The following is an 11,343-nucleotide window of genomic DNA, read 5'->3' on the forward strand; positions in this document are numbered from 1 at the left end:
CCAAACTCCAAAGACTCTTCATTTACTACCATAAATGACAAAGAAATGCAACAAGACCTTACATCTAAGAAGCTGGAACCAGAAAATATTTGACATTTTTGCTTAAAAAATCACTGAAATGAATTGTTAATTTTCTTTCAATGGTCAAATCTATTCTTCAACTAATAGTTGCAGCTGTCCACCCATAGTGACATCTACAAATTGCTCCCTTTGTTTAAACTTACAGTCCAAAACTTTAAAAATATTCCAGTTGCAATGATGATAAAATAAGGAAAAGCAGCAAATCCCCTAATATGATAATCTAGAACAAGTGAATGTTTGGAGTTTTATCTTCTTAAATTCATTTAACAATTAATAGATTAAAGGTTTTATAGGTTAATGTTCTGTTGGCCATACTACTTTATAAACATACTTACAATATAATGGCCCCACACAGTCCGTCCGATGTAATCCAAGTCTCTGGAAGCCCCGAAATCCCAAATTGATTTGAAGAGACGTTATTTGTAATTGATGCACGGTTGAACATAAGTTTTATTTGTTTGACCAAATGAAAATAATAAGGACACTAAAAATACAGAAAAATAGGTTCATCATACTGAGCCAAATCAAATGAAATTTTGATATTATATCGTCTCCTCCTCCATGCCACCAAAATGCTAACATAGTAGGATAATGTTTATTCAAGTGGGTGGCAAACTAACCACTTATAAAGAGCACAAAGCAAACATGTCATTGACCCTTGTTTTCACCACTCTTATTGTTCTTCAGGTTTGGTCCAGGACTGTGGGGCTCGTCTTGGAGGACGCCCAGCTTCAGTCTGGTGAGTCCTGTAAGGCTCCCTCACCAGAGCTGGGCAGGATCGGACAGCTGATGGCCCCTCGGACACAAGACTGGGTGAAGAGCACAGTAGAGAAACTGTCATCGCTCCTGAAGAAGATCATCTCCTGCACTTCAGCTCACCAGCACTGGAGGGTCCGACTAGAGATGGTGGAGCTGGATGACCACCTGCTGGCCAGGTGTAGCCAGTCACTGGGAGAGTGTGTGGGACTGCTACTGGAATCACTGGTGGGAGCAGTCAGTGATGAGGAGCCCAGAGTCAGACAGAGGTATGATTTGAGTGATATTTTAAAGCAGAAAAAGACTGAAGTCCAGACTACCTGATAGCAAGAAGCTTAATGAGTAGTATCTCCTCTCCTGTAGGTGTGAGGTCGCTCTCAGAGAGGTATCCCAGAGGAATCAGACCTGCAGCAGCAGTGATGTTACCGGTAAAAGCAGCAGCAGTGCTCCGACCTTCACAGACGTGCTTTCAGAGAACCTGCACTCATTGGCCACCTCGCTGCCCAGACTGATGAGGACCTCTGATGACCAGAAGAAGCTGTTTGTCCTCAACGTGTTTCTGGGTTATCTCAAAGTCCTTGGACCGCTGGTCTCTGTGGTGCTGAACTCTGCTGCACACCTCGAGAGGATTTCCAAAGCCTTGATGCAGGTAATGTTAGCTGCCATTGCTTCAGATTATACTGCTTATTACTAGGAAAAATGGCTTCATGCTTATTGTTCATCAAGTTAAATTAATTCTTTTATATAGTATTAAAAGGTTTTTGTGCTTATATCAGGTGCGTGGGTTGTCCCTGTACCAACCATTTGATGTGATGCTTGAACTTCACAGCATCTTACATAGACCTTAGAAGAAATGCTGTATCCAATATCTTAGAATGAGACAGTGTGTCCACTGCATGTCTTACTGTCACATTTCATTAAGTGGCTTATTGAGCCAATACCCATGCAGAGTGCATACAAATTGAAATAGCCTAAAGGTGTGACATAATTGAAAGCAGTATGCAATTGGGAACAACTGGCGATACTGAAGCATAAAAATAAAATTCAGAACACTAGTTCACTTTCATACTCATGGCTGTTTGTAAAACATGTTTAAAATCCTGTGACAGTGTTAAATACGTTGCATTGAGCTGAACATACAGCATTATAAGAGTCTTTATAATTATCATTGTGAAACCAGAGACCTTTATTTCTTGTTTGTGTTAGTTTAGTATCACAAACGTCTAATACATTTTACAGTTTTTTTTTGTTGGTGACAACAAACTGTACTTACAGTGCATAAAGTCAGATGCATAAAGCCAAGATGTAGTATTTCATACTAAACCTGCACCAAAAATACTTTGCATGCATAAGTAGCCATAGAGGATAAAATAATAATTAATATTTAATTTTAATGAGCCAATACATAACTAAGGTCATTTTGTACTGTACTTAACTACAATTTTGAGGTACTTTACTTGAGTATTTCCATTTTTTGCCACTTTATACATTTACTTCACTCTGATTCAGTGGCAACTATCAAGAAAAGTTACAGTAGATCATCTTCAACCACAAATTGTTAAGACACAACAAACCCCTCTGTTTGCCTTCACAGGTGTTGGAGCTGGATGTGATGGATGTCCGCATCGTGGAGGAAAGGAGTTACGCTGCTACCATAGAGACAAACTCAGGCTCTAAGGATTCACACAGTGCTCATACACAGAGGAAGCATTTTCTCTACTTCACAGACGAGAAGATCTTCTCGGTGCTCATGGAGATCTGTCGAACACTAGGTATGAGTGCTTATTGATGAACTTAAAATGATCTACAGTATATTTCTTATTCCTCTGCATACATAACAGAAATGTATGTCTAAAAGTAATATACAGAGGTTTTAATGAAGTTTTACTAGTCGTTTTTTTAGGGCTGATGTATTATAAGTATTACTTATACATACTTATACATCAAGTATTTAAGCTAACTACATTTTGTGCTAATATGTTTATATTTTGATCCCCAAAAAGTATAACAAATAACTTTTCCTCTTCCTATGTTAAGGTTACTATGGCAACATTTACCTGCTGTCAGATCACTTCCTGGATCTATACCAAGAGTCTTCAGCCTACAGGAAGCAGGCTGCCATGGTGCTGAATGAGATTGTCAGGGGTGCCGCAGGCATAGCGGTGGCAGCACAGGGTCAGAATTTGGAGGGTCAAGTTCTGGGACACTCTGCCACCGAGGAAGACCTGAAAGTGGCGGTGGTGTCTGTCATGGAGGAATACATTAGTCTGAAGAACTGGCACTTGATCACTGTCAGTGAAGAGACAGATAGAGACCGACAAGACCAGCAGGTGAGGATAGTTTCATCCATGCAGCTTTGATATTTTGTCCTGAATCAGGATTTTACTTAAGTTGTGATTAATCAACCAGTTCATAAATAGTTTGACATTTTTGGAAATATGTGCATTCACTTTCCTGCATAGAGTTAGTTTCAGTGACGAAAGGGCTCCAAAAAGTCCAGGAAGTCACTTCAAGTGGATGTTTTTACTGTTGGACAGAGCTAAGCTAAGTCAACTTCCTGCTGGCTCTACCTTCATATTTAGCTTCAGAACTCACATTTATGAGTTGGTGGCTTAAATAGCCAGTGTTCATATTAAGTGTGGAGATATGAGAGTGGTATCATTTTTCAGAACAGCAAATTCATGCATTCCAAAAATGTCTAAAAGTGATTTGTAAAGGGTTATTGTATGGTCCATTAATATTGCATGTTTGTCAGCTAAAATTGCCGACCAGCAAACACTCTTGGGATGACCATCATTTATAATAGATGATCCCACTCTTCATGGAATGACTTTGCAGTTTGAGTTCCAAATATTGCATTTGTATGCCGTGAACATTTTCTAATCAAGTGTGATATTAGACTCCCATGCTGAGCACATAATACACAACTCTGTCTGCATTTAATTTTGTTCCTGGTCAGATCACTTGACTCCAAACGAAGCACTGCAGGCTGTACTATCCATACTTAGCTCACAATATGTCCTTGGACTGGTGGCTGTGCACATCTTATGGCTGAACAGACAGAGGGAGAAACTGCTCCAGGGCTTCAAGTCACAGCTCTAAACTTTCAGGGCTGGTTTATTGAGCTGACAGGCAGAGAACACATTTCAGGGCCTCTGAGGCCTGAAAACATTGGCAGCACTGAGTTAGTTTGTATATACTTGCAGTTTCTCTCTTTGTCAGCTAAAATGTGTGCCCACAGAGGCACAACACAAAATGAAACGACTCTAAGCACAGATTTATACAGCACAGGGAAGGTTTGGCCACTGTAGAGAATGTTGGGAGGTCCCCCCTCAAGTCAAATTTGTCACATTCATTAATGGAATAAATATCAACATGGTATAAACTACAGGCTGTCAGCTTTTTATGTTGACATCACTGTTGATGAGCAGTTAGCACAGACACTTACTTCACTACCCTGTACTGGTCAACAGGTCACCAGCTAGTTAGTGATTGATGTGAGCTACAATCATTGTTGTCAGCAAAGTCAAACAAAAAGTCTTTTGTGAGTTGAGGGCTTGAACAGCTATGGTGTGAAATAGTTTTATGATGTATTGATTTGATAAGCCATCTGGTGTGTCTTTTCAAATAAACGTCCCCTGGAGAAGATTTAAAAAAAAAAAAATTATTAAAGAAACCCTGGGGAGTTTTGTGGTTTCCATTCGCGGTCTCTCAGCAAAGCACCTTGTGTGTATCCTTAAGACCTTATAAACATGCTACATTTCCTTTCTCAGAAAACATTTGCAGTGATGAAGAATTTCAAGCCTACATCATGTACTGTACATCCATGTTTGCTTGCCAGCAGTCTCCTTTCTTGGCTTTGTTGGAATTAGCTTTGTTTCTAGGCACTTTGCTGACACCAGCTGTCGATCAGTGGAATAGTGCAAAACACTGGAGAGGACTGTTTGTTGTGTGCATCATTTACTTTACTTATTCAGCCTAGATCTTCCCACTACTTTGAGTGGGGGAGAAAAAGGAACCTCCTCCGCTCCCAGCCGTGCGATCAACACCTTGGAGAGCACAACATGCACAGTTCTGCCCTTTGTCTTATCCTCAGTCCTATCAATTGTGCTAATGTCTGTAAAATTAAACACAACTGGATTGTAAAAGAAAAACTATATGATACATTATAAAGACATTTGTCTTTGTCTTTTCTGAAGCTGCTCAGCCCATCGAGACTCCTCTCCATATCCAACAGTAATGTCAGCAACACTGAAACAAACTCTCTCCAAATGATTCCTTCTTCACGTGGCTCCCAGCCTCCATCATCGTCCACCTCCACAATCCACCAGCTCAACAGCAACATCTGGCAGCTGTGTATCCAACTCGAGGGCATCGCCTGCTTTGCTCAGGCCCTGGGGCTTGACTTTCGTCCCTTGCTGATGACATCACTGTACCCCGTGCTGGAGAAAGCCGGGGAGGAGACACTGCTGGTCAGCCAGGCAGCGCTGGGCTCCATGTGGGACATCAGTAAGGCTTGTGGATACCCCTCCCTGAAGGAGCTGATCAATGAGAACTCAGACTACCTGCTCAATGATATATCACTTAACCTGCAGAGGCTCAGCCAGCATCCACAGGTAACACTCACTCACAGTCTGACATGTTGTAGAATGCACAGTAATGAACAGCAGCACGAGAGAAGAAGGGAGAAAAGGAACGAAGGAAACAGCACCGACATTTGTTTAGTCGAATTTAAGAATGTGCATAGAAAGATGAATTTAGTTAAAGACGAAATTAAACAAGAAATTGTTCAAGTATGTGGATTTTGTCTATCAAAATACATTTGGAGATTTTACAAGCAGATGTGGTCGTGTAAAACCTTAGTATCTAAGTCAAAAGGCTAAAGTTAAAGTGAGGTCATGAGTCATTAAAGTTAAAGTTGGGTCTGATTTTATATACTCTAGTCCAAGTCATAAGGCCCATCAGCCAGGTGAATACTGTGAATGGGTTTGCTCTGCTCTGAACATTTATTTCATCACATTCCCCTCTTGTTGGCCAGGCTCCACGGGTGTTGACGGTGATGTTAACTCACTCTGACTGCAGCCTGCTGCCTCTGGTCGGAGACATCGTTCAGGACGTGCTGATGGCTCTGGATCTCAGCTACGACCACACAGCTGCTCTTTTCTGCTCTGTGCTGCATGCGCTCATGAAGGCACTGGGTGAGATTTGAAAAGTGATGTGAACTCATTTATCACATATGGTGAGGCTGTAAAAGAGTTAGGAACAGAATTAGTGTATGTGAGTCTGACATACCCATTGCATACTTTGCCACACCAGCAACTACACTTTGCTAAAGCCATTAGTTATGTTATGTTCAAAAGATGTATGGGTAAATATTGGTCATTGATAGAGAGTTTTAGTTTCCTAGTGTCCTATGATGGTTGAATTTTGTTTCTTAGGCTTTTTCACCCCCACAACAATTATTAATACAGACTAATTGTGAATTTTTGGCTTAGATATGGTCAGATTCAGTGGCTGTGAATAATATATAATTGTGACCACTAGAATCTCACCAATTTTCAACCAGATGACACCCAGTTCTGCAGCTTTGTGCAGATTTTAGGTGCTTGTTCTAACAAATCCAATGAAAATGTAAGAAAAAGACATGACAGAAGAAGTGCAATAAGGATAGAGACAAGATACAAAACAGGGCCTTGTATATTACCACTTTTGTTTCACACACCTCACTGCAACCTCTTCTTGTTCTTCTTCCTTTTAGCAAGGTGGTTTCCTTCCAGTTGTGAGAGGACCAGCGACTCTGGCAGATCCAAGCAGACCACTCAGAAGGAAGTCTTCAACATCCGCCAATTCCTGCTGGATCAACGCAAACAGAAAGAGCTGGCAGAGGGCATCGGAATAGAGGAGGACGACTCTGACGATTTAGGTAATTCAAAATGGTGTCTGCATGAGGGCAAAACAGGAAATGATTCTATTAGATTAAACTTATCAGTAGGGTTTGTTTGGTATGTTTGCCAAATCAATCAGTCAAACATCCATCTGACCATCACTGTCTCCAGAAGTCCCCCCTCCTGTGGAGTGTGAGGATGTTGAAGATCTTGCTGGCCCAGATGTGAAAGCAGAGCTTCCCCCCCACCTCAGCATCACCAAAGATGTTATGGAGCGCTGCATTCATCTGCTGTCTGACCCAAATCTCAGGGTCCGACTCAAGGTACAGTAGCGTGAAGGGGGGAGTCGTTTTGATCGTAATGTTCCCAGTGGGGATTGTTCGCCTTTGTACAGGAACCCTTTTGAAATGCATGATGGCTTTGTATTGGTGTGACAAACCTCCCAGACACACATGATACCATCATGGAGATCCAATAGAGAACTGACTGTTGTATTATAAAAAATGCACTATCTCATATCATATCAACACAAGTGCCGCTGAGTTTGACAGGAATGATGAAACCAGATGGAAAGTAAAGGGATCCTGAGGGAGACATGAATATCTGAACCAAATTTCATGGCAGCCCATCTAACAATTGTCCAGACATTTCCCTCAAATCCTCATGAAGTTCCCAGTAGAATAGTCACAGGATCATAGTGGTGGAGCGACTGACTGACAGACTGACATTGCCTTCCCTTGAGCCACTCCCGCAGTGTGGCTAAAAACTTAGATGTATCAACGGAGACTCAGTCACTTCATAGTGTGAAATGAAATGATTTGACGCCTCTGTACAGTTGTCACCCAGGAGCTTCTGCTCTCCAATAAGGCTTAAAGAAGTTGCCTTACATCACCCGACAAACATGTCTGACACCTGTGTTATTTGTTTCACTCTGTAAACAAAAGTTTGATATCAATGGCTGTACTTCACGTCTTTGTTTTCAGATATTGGACGTGCTGGAGATATGTGTGTGTGTGCTGAGCGAGAAGGAAAATGAACTGCTGCCTATGGCCCATCGCTGCTGGCCCGCCCTCGTACAAAGACTCACAGCTGATGACCCTCTGGCAGTCCTCAGAGCCTTCAGGGTATGCAAAACAAGTCTTTACCGGAAAGTCTTAAGAAAATTGTTTATTTAATGTTTTGGTGGATCACTTAACAAGATCTCCAGCTTGATATTGTGGGAAAAGAGCACAGATCTCCTGATCAAATCTTGATCAGATTCAAATTACTGTATGTCATTACATGTGCCAACTAAATAGGTCTGCTTACATTTTATATTGAATATAATATGCCACAGGTATAGGGTCAGATCAAATGGTCACTTTTGGAAAACTGTTTCATTGTTTGTCATTCTGTGAAACAATTTTTAAAAACATTACAATCTAACACAGCAAGAATATCATTAAATTATTTGTGGATTGTTTTCCCGAAACTGGCTTTTCAAACTATTTTAGATAATCAGAATATTAAAATGACCCTCTGTCTTGTTCCCCGATGAATGTAGATCAAACTTGTTTGTGATCATTTACCAAAGTACGGTCTCAGTTGATTCTGCATGTCACTCTGAATTAGTCTGCTTGTCAAAACCTGTCTTCTGATGGACTATTTATATATCTTTTTTCATATTTCCCCTGATGAAATGATGAAAGTCAGACAGAACTAATTTGTAAACTGTCATTAAGCCACTCAGCACTACTGTTGGAAAACTATGATGTTACCATCACCATGGCAGCTTGTGTTATGCCATGGTTCATCCAGGTGTCAGTTGTCAGATTTTTGAATGATTTTCACACTACAGGGACCTTTTTCATCACATTTGACAACTTGCTGTATATGTACATTACATGCTATGTCTCTCTGCCAGGTGCTGTGTACGCTCGGTGAGACATGTGGCGACTTCCTGAGGAGGAGGGTTTCTAAAGAGATTCTGCCCAAGCTGAGCTCCTCGTTGGCACGGCAGGCTCCGATCAGCGCCAAGGCCGGACCCGTCTACACACACACCCTGGCCTACAAACTGCAGCTGGCTGTAATGCAGGGCTTGGGCTCACTGTGCCAGAGACTGGACCTGGGTAAGAGAATAGAAACACAAACACAGAGGCTTTCCAACACACGATATACAGTATGATCCTCCATGATTGCAGCTGGTATGATCCAAAGAATGACAATGATCACACCGGGTAAAGATAGAACAAAGTACAATAGAGGATAATTGATCATGATTATCTTGATCTAACAAGTGTCATAATGAAGGTTAATGTCATGCTCATTTCAGAGAACATTTAAAGGATAGATTACTTCATTACCAATGTAATATTCACCCAAGTATTTGAAGTTGAGCCATTGGAGAGACACAGACCAGTAATTTACATGCTTTAAGGTTCATGCCAATTTTCTTCTTAATGGGAGCATTTTAAATTATCACCATAGAAGAAATTGTGTTGCACGTTTTAAATGAGGTATTAGTGCTGTAACCTCTTGTAAAAATCAATGTAATACTTTTGCATTAAAGGCTGTAGTTTAACATTTTAGAAACTGGGGCTGGTTATCGACTTTGATACTTCTTATGGCACAGAACAAAATGCCTCGATACTATTGAATATTGATAAATGTCTTGTCATTTGTTACCAAATTTCAGTACCTAAGCAGTTAATCTAATCAAAGACAATAAGCATACAGCATGCTTGTTGTGCCAATATCTAATAGTGCTGGTGATTGGCTGTCCCGAGGCATGCAGGAAACAGACTAGGTTACGCCCAGAGACTGGGCTCACCATGTGTCTGTGTAATATAATGTTTTGTTAAAATGGATTTCAGAAAATTGGTATTGAAAAAGTATTTTTCAGTTATTGAAGTCAAGGTTTCGTTTTTTTAATGATACCTAGCCCTATTGGAAACACATAAGGCGGTCAATACTAATTTTATATTTAAGTTCGGAGCTTCAGTCAGGATATAGTTAGTCAAGCCCATCATAAAGACTGAATCAGGGGGAAACCATTAATCCAACCCTGACCAAAGTGAAAAAAAACAATACCTCTAAAGCAGATATTTACACTAACTATGTAAACACCAGTATTGTGTTTGTTTAACCCATGTGTGAATAGAAATGTAAAATGAAAATTTCAGATTTCATGGGAAATTAAATGACATAGGCTTGTTTTTTGTCTCTGTACAGGCACTGTTATTGCTACTGAAAAAGCTTACTGTTATTACAAGAATTTGTGAAGTTGAGTCAAAGCACCTGGTTGTTGTTTGCCTTTCAGCTCATAATTCCCCCGCATAAGCCTCAAATGTTGTGATGCTTATCTCTTTTGTCTACGGCTTGTTCTTTGAAAATGTTGCCTTAGTTGTTGTCTTCGTATAGACGTATGGGTGTAGGTTAAAGCTTTTCTGCATCCAGCCAATAGGACTGTCATTTCCAAGACTCTGTCAAAGATGCTGACACACACACACACACGCACGCACGCAGAGACTTTAACAAGACATTCAGTTATCCTTCAGGTAGCCTCCAGAGACCACAGTGACTTCTTCACCGCCAGATGGCAGTCTCGTATTAAAGTGAAAACCACTCAGTGCTAGAGTCTCTATTCTCCTGCTGTTTTATCTTGGAGACTTGATTCACCGCTGCATCTTGAACATTTGATCGGCAAAAGTTAAGATGCAGTGCATCTATTTTACATTACCGTACCATTACATAAAGTTTCTTATTGGTGATCTATTCCGGACGAGGAACAATAACTGCTGCGAGCAGCCGTTCTCCTTCAAGCTCCATTTCACCACAGGAAAACAAGAGATGCTGTTAAATCTTACCAGCATTTATCACATCAAGAAAGCAGGACTTTTAACTGATTAACTCAGAAATGTAGTGTTTTTTTCGAGTTGTGTATTTTTTGCTTCACATGAAAGAAAAAAATGTGCACGGCAGGTCTCCAACATCCACTTATTTACGTACCAAAGTAATGCATTGAAGAAGTGCCACACTGCACTTGATCTGACTGATAAAGAGCTGTGTTGCTGGAAATGTCACTACTTTGGCGCATTAAATAAGTGGATATTGGAGCCCTGCAGCATGTGAGCTGTTTTTTCGTTTAATGTTCTGCTCACTTTCGACTCAGCACCTGCCCTTTGTTGTTTGGATGTGCGTGTACACTCCTATTTGTGTATTTTGTGCTTGGCACAGCTTCGGTGACTGAAAATGTTCAACGTAAAGTGGTCTGGGGGCTCAGCACCAGTGTGTTACCAGTGATGTGATTATGAGCTGCGTGTCTAATTTTTCATCAGTCATTATGTTCATTAAGCAGTAACGGCTCTGTCGCAGGCGTACTGGGTTCCGATTGCTCCAGTTTTTCCAACAGCGTCAGAGGGAACACTGCAGGGAAAACACAGGACTTACAGTGGAACTAAGAGCATGATAATGCAGTGTCTGACTTCTTTTCACCTCTACTTTTGTGTCTTTAACCATTGAGCATTTTTATATTTCTGATGAAAATAACCTGCAAAACTATCAGATTTTATGATGTTAGGGGAGGTGGCACAAGTTTGGATTTGATTTCAAGTCGTGATGTTTCCAATCTGGTCAGCTGCAC

The 11,343-nt window shown here is 40.8% G+C and overlaps 1 protein-coding gene across 2 annotated transcripts in view; it reads left to right on the forward strand.

Annotated features, from left to right (window-relative positions):
* tti1 (TELO2 interacting protein 1) overlaps positions 1-11,343 on the forward strand; it is a 28,420-nt gene that overhangs the window by 2,296 nt on the left and 14,781 nt on the right. Inside the window, exons 3-12 of one of the 2 annotated variants that reach the window (XM_084366253.1) lie at positions 769-1,106; positions 1,201-1,486; positions 2,432-2,609; positions 2,875-3,167; positions 5,037-5,453; positions 5,876-6,035; positions 6,596-6,760; positions 6,894-7,045; positions 7,706-7,846; positions 8,626-8,830. In XM_084366253.1, coding sequence (XP_084222379.1) covers positions 769-1,106; positions 1,201-1,486; positions 2,432-2,609; positions 2,875-3,167; positions 5,037-5,453; positions 5,876-6,035; positions 6,596-6,760; positions 6,894-7,045; positions 7,706-7,846; positions 8,626-8,830 — 2,335 coding nt within the window. The remainder of the gene's footprint in view (positions 1-768; positions 1,107-1,200; positions 1,487-2,431; positions 2,610-2,874; positions 3,168-5,036; positions 5,454-5,875; positions 6,036-6,595; positions 6,761-6,893; positions 7,046-7,705; positions 7,847-8,625; positions 8,831-11,343) is intronic. The other variant, XM_084366254.1, reaches the window with a different exon arrangement.

This window comes from Pagrus pagrus (genome assembly GCF_965226575.1).
Source record: "Pagrus pagrus genome assembly, chromosome: 11".
Taxonomy (NCBI): domain Eukaryota; kingdom Metazoa; phylum Chordata; class Actinopteri; order Spariformes; family Sparidae; genus Pagrus; species Pagrus pagrus.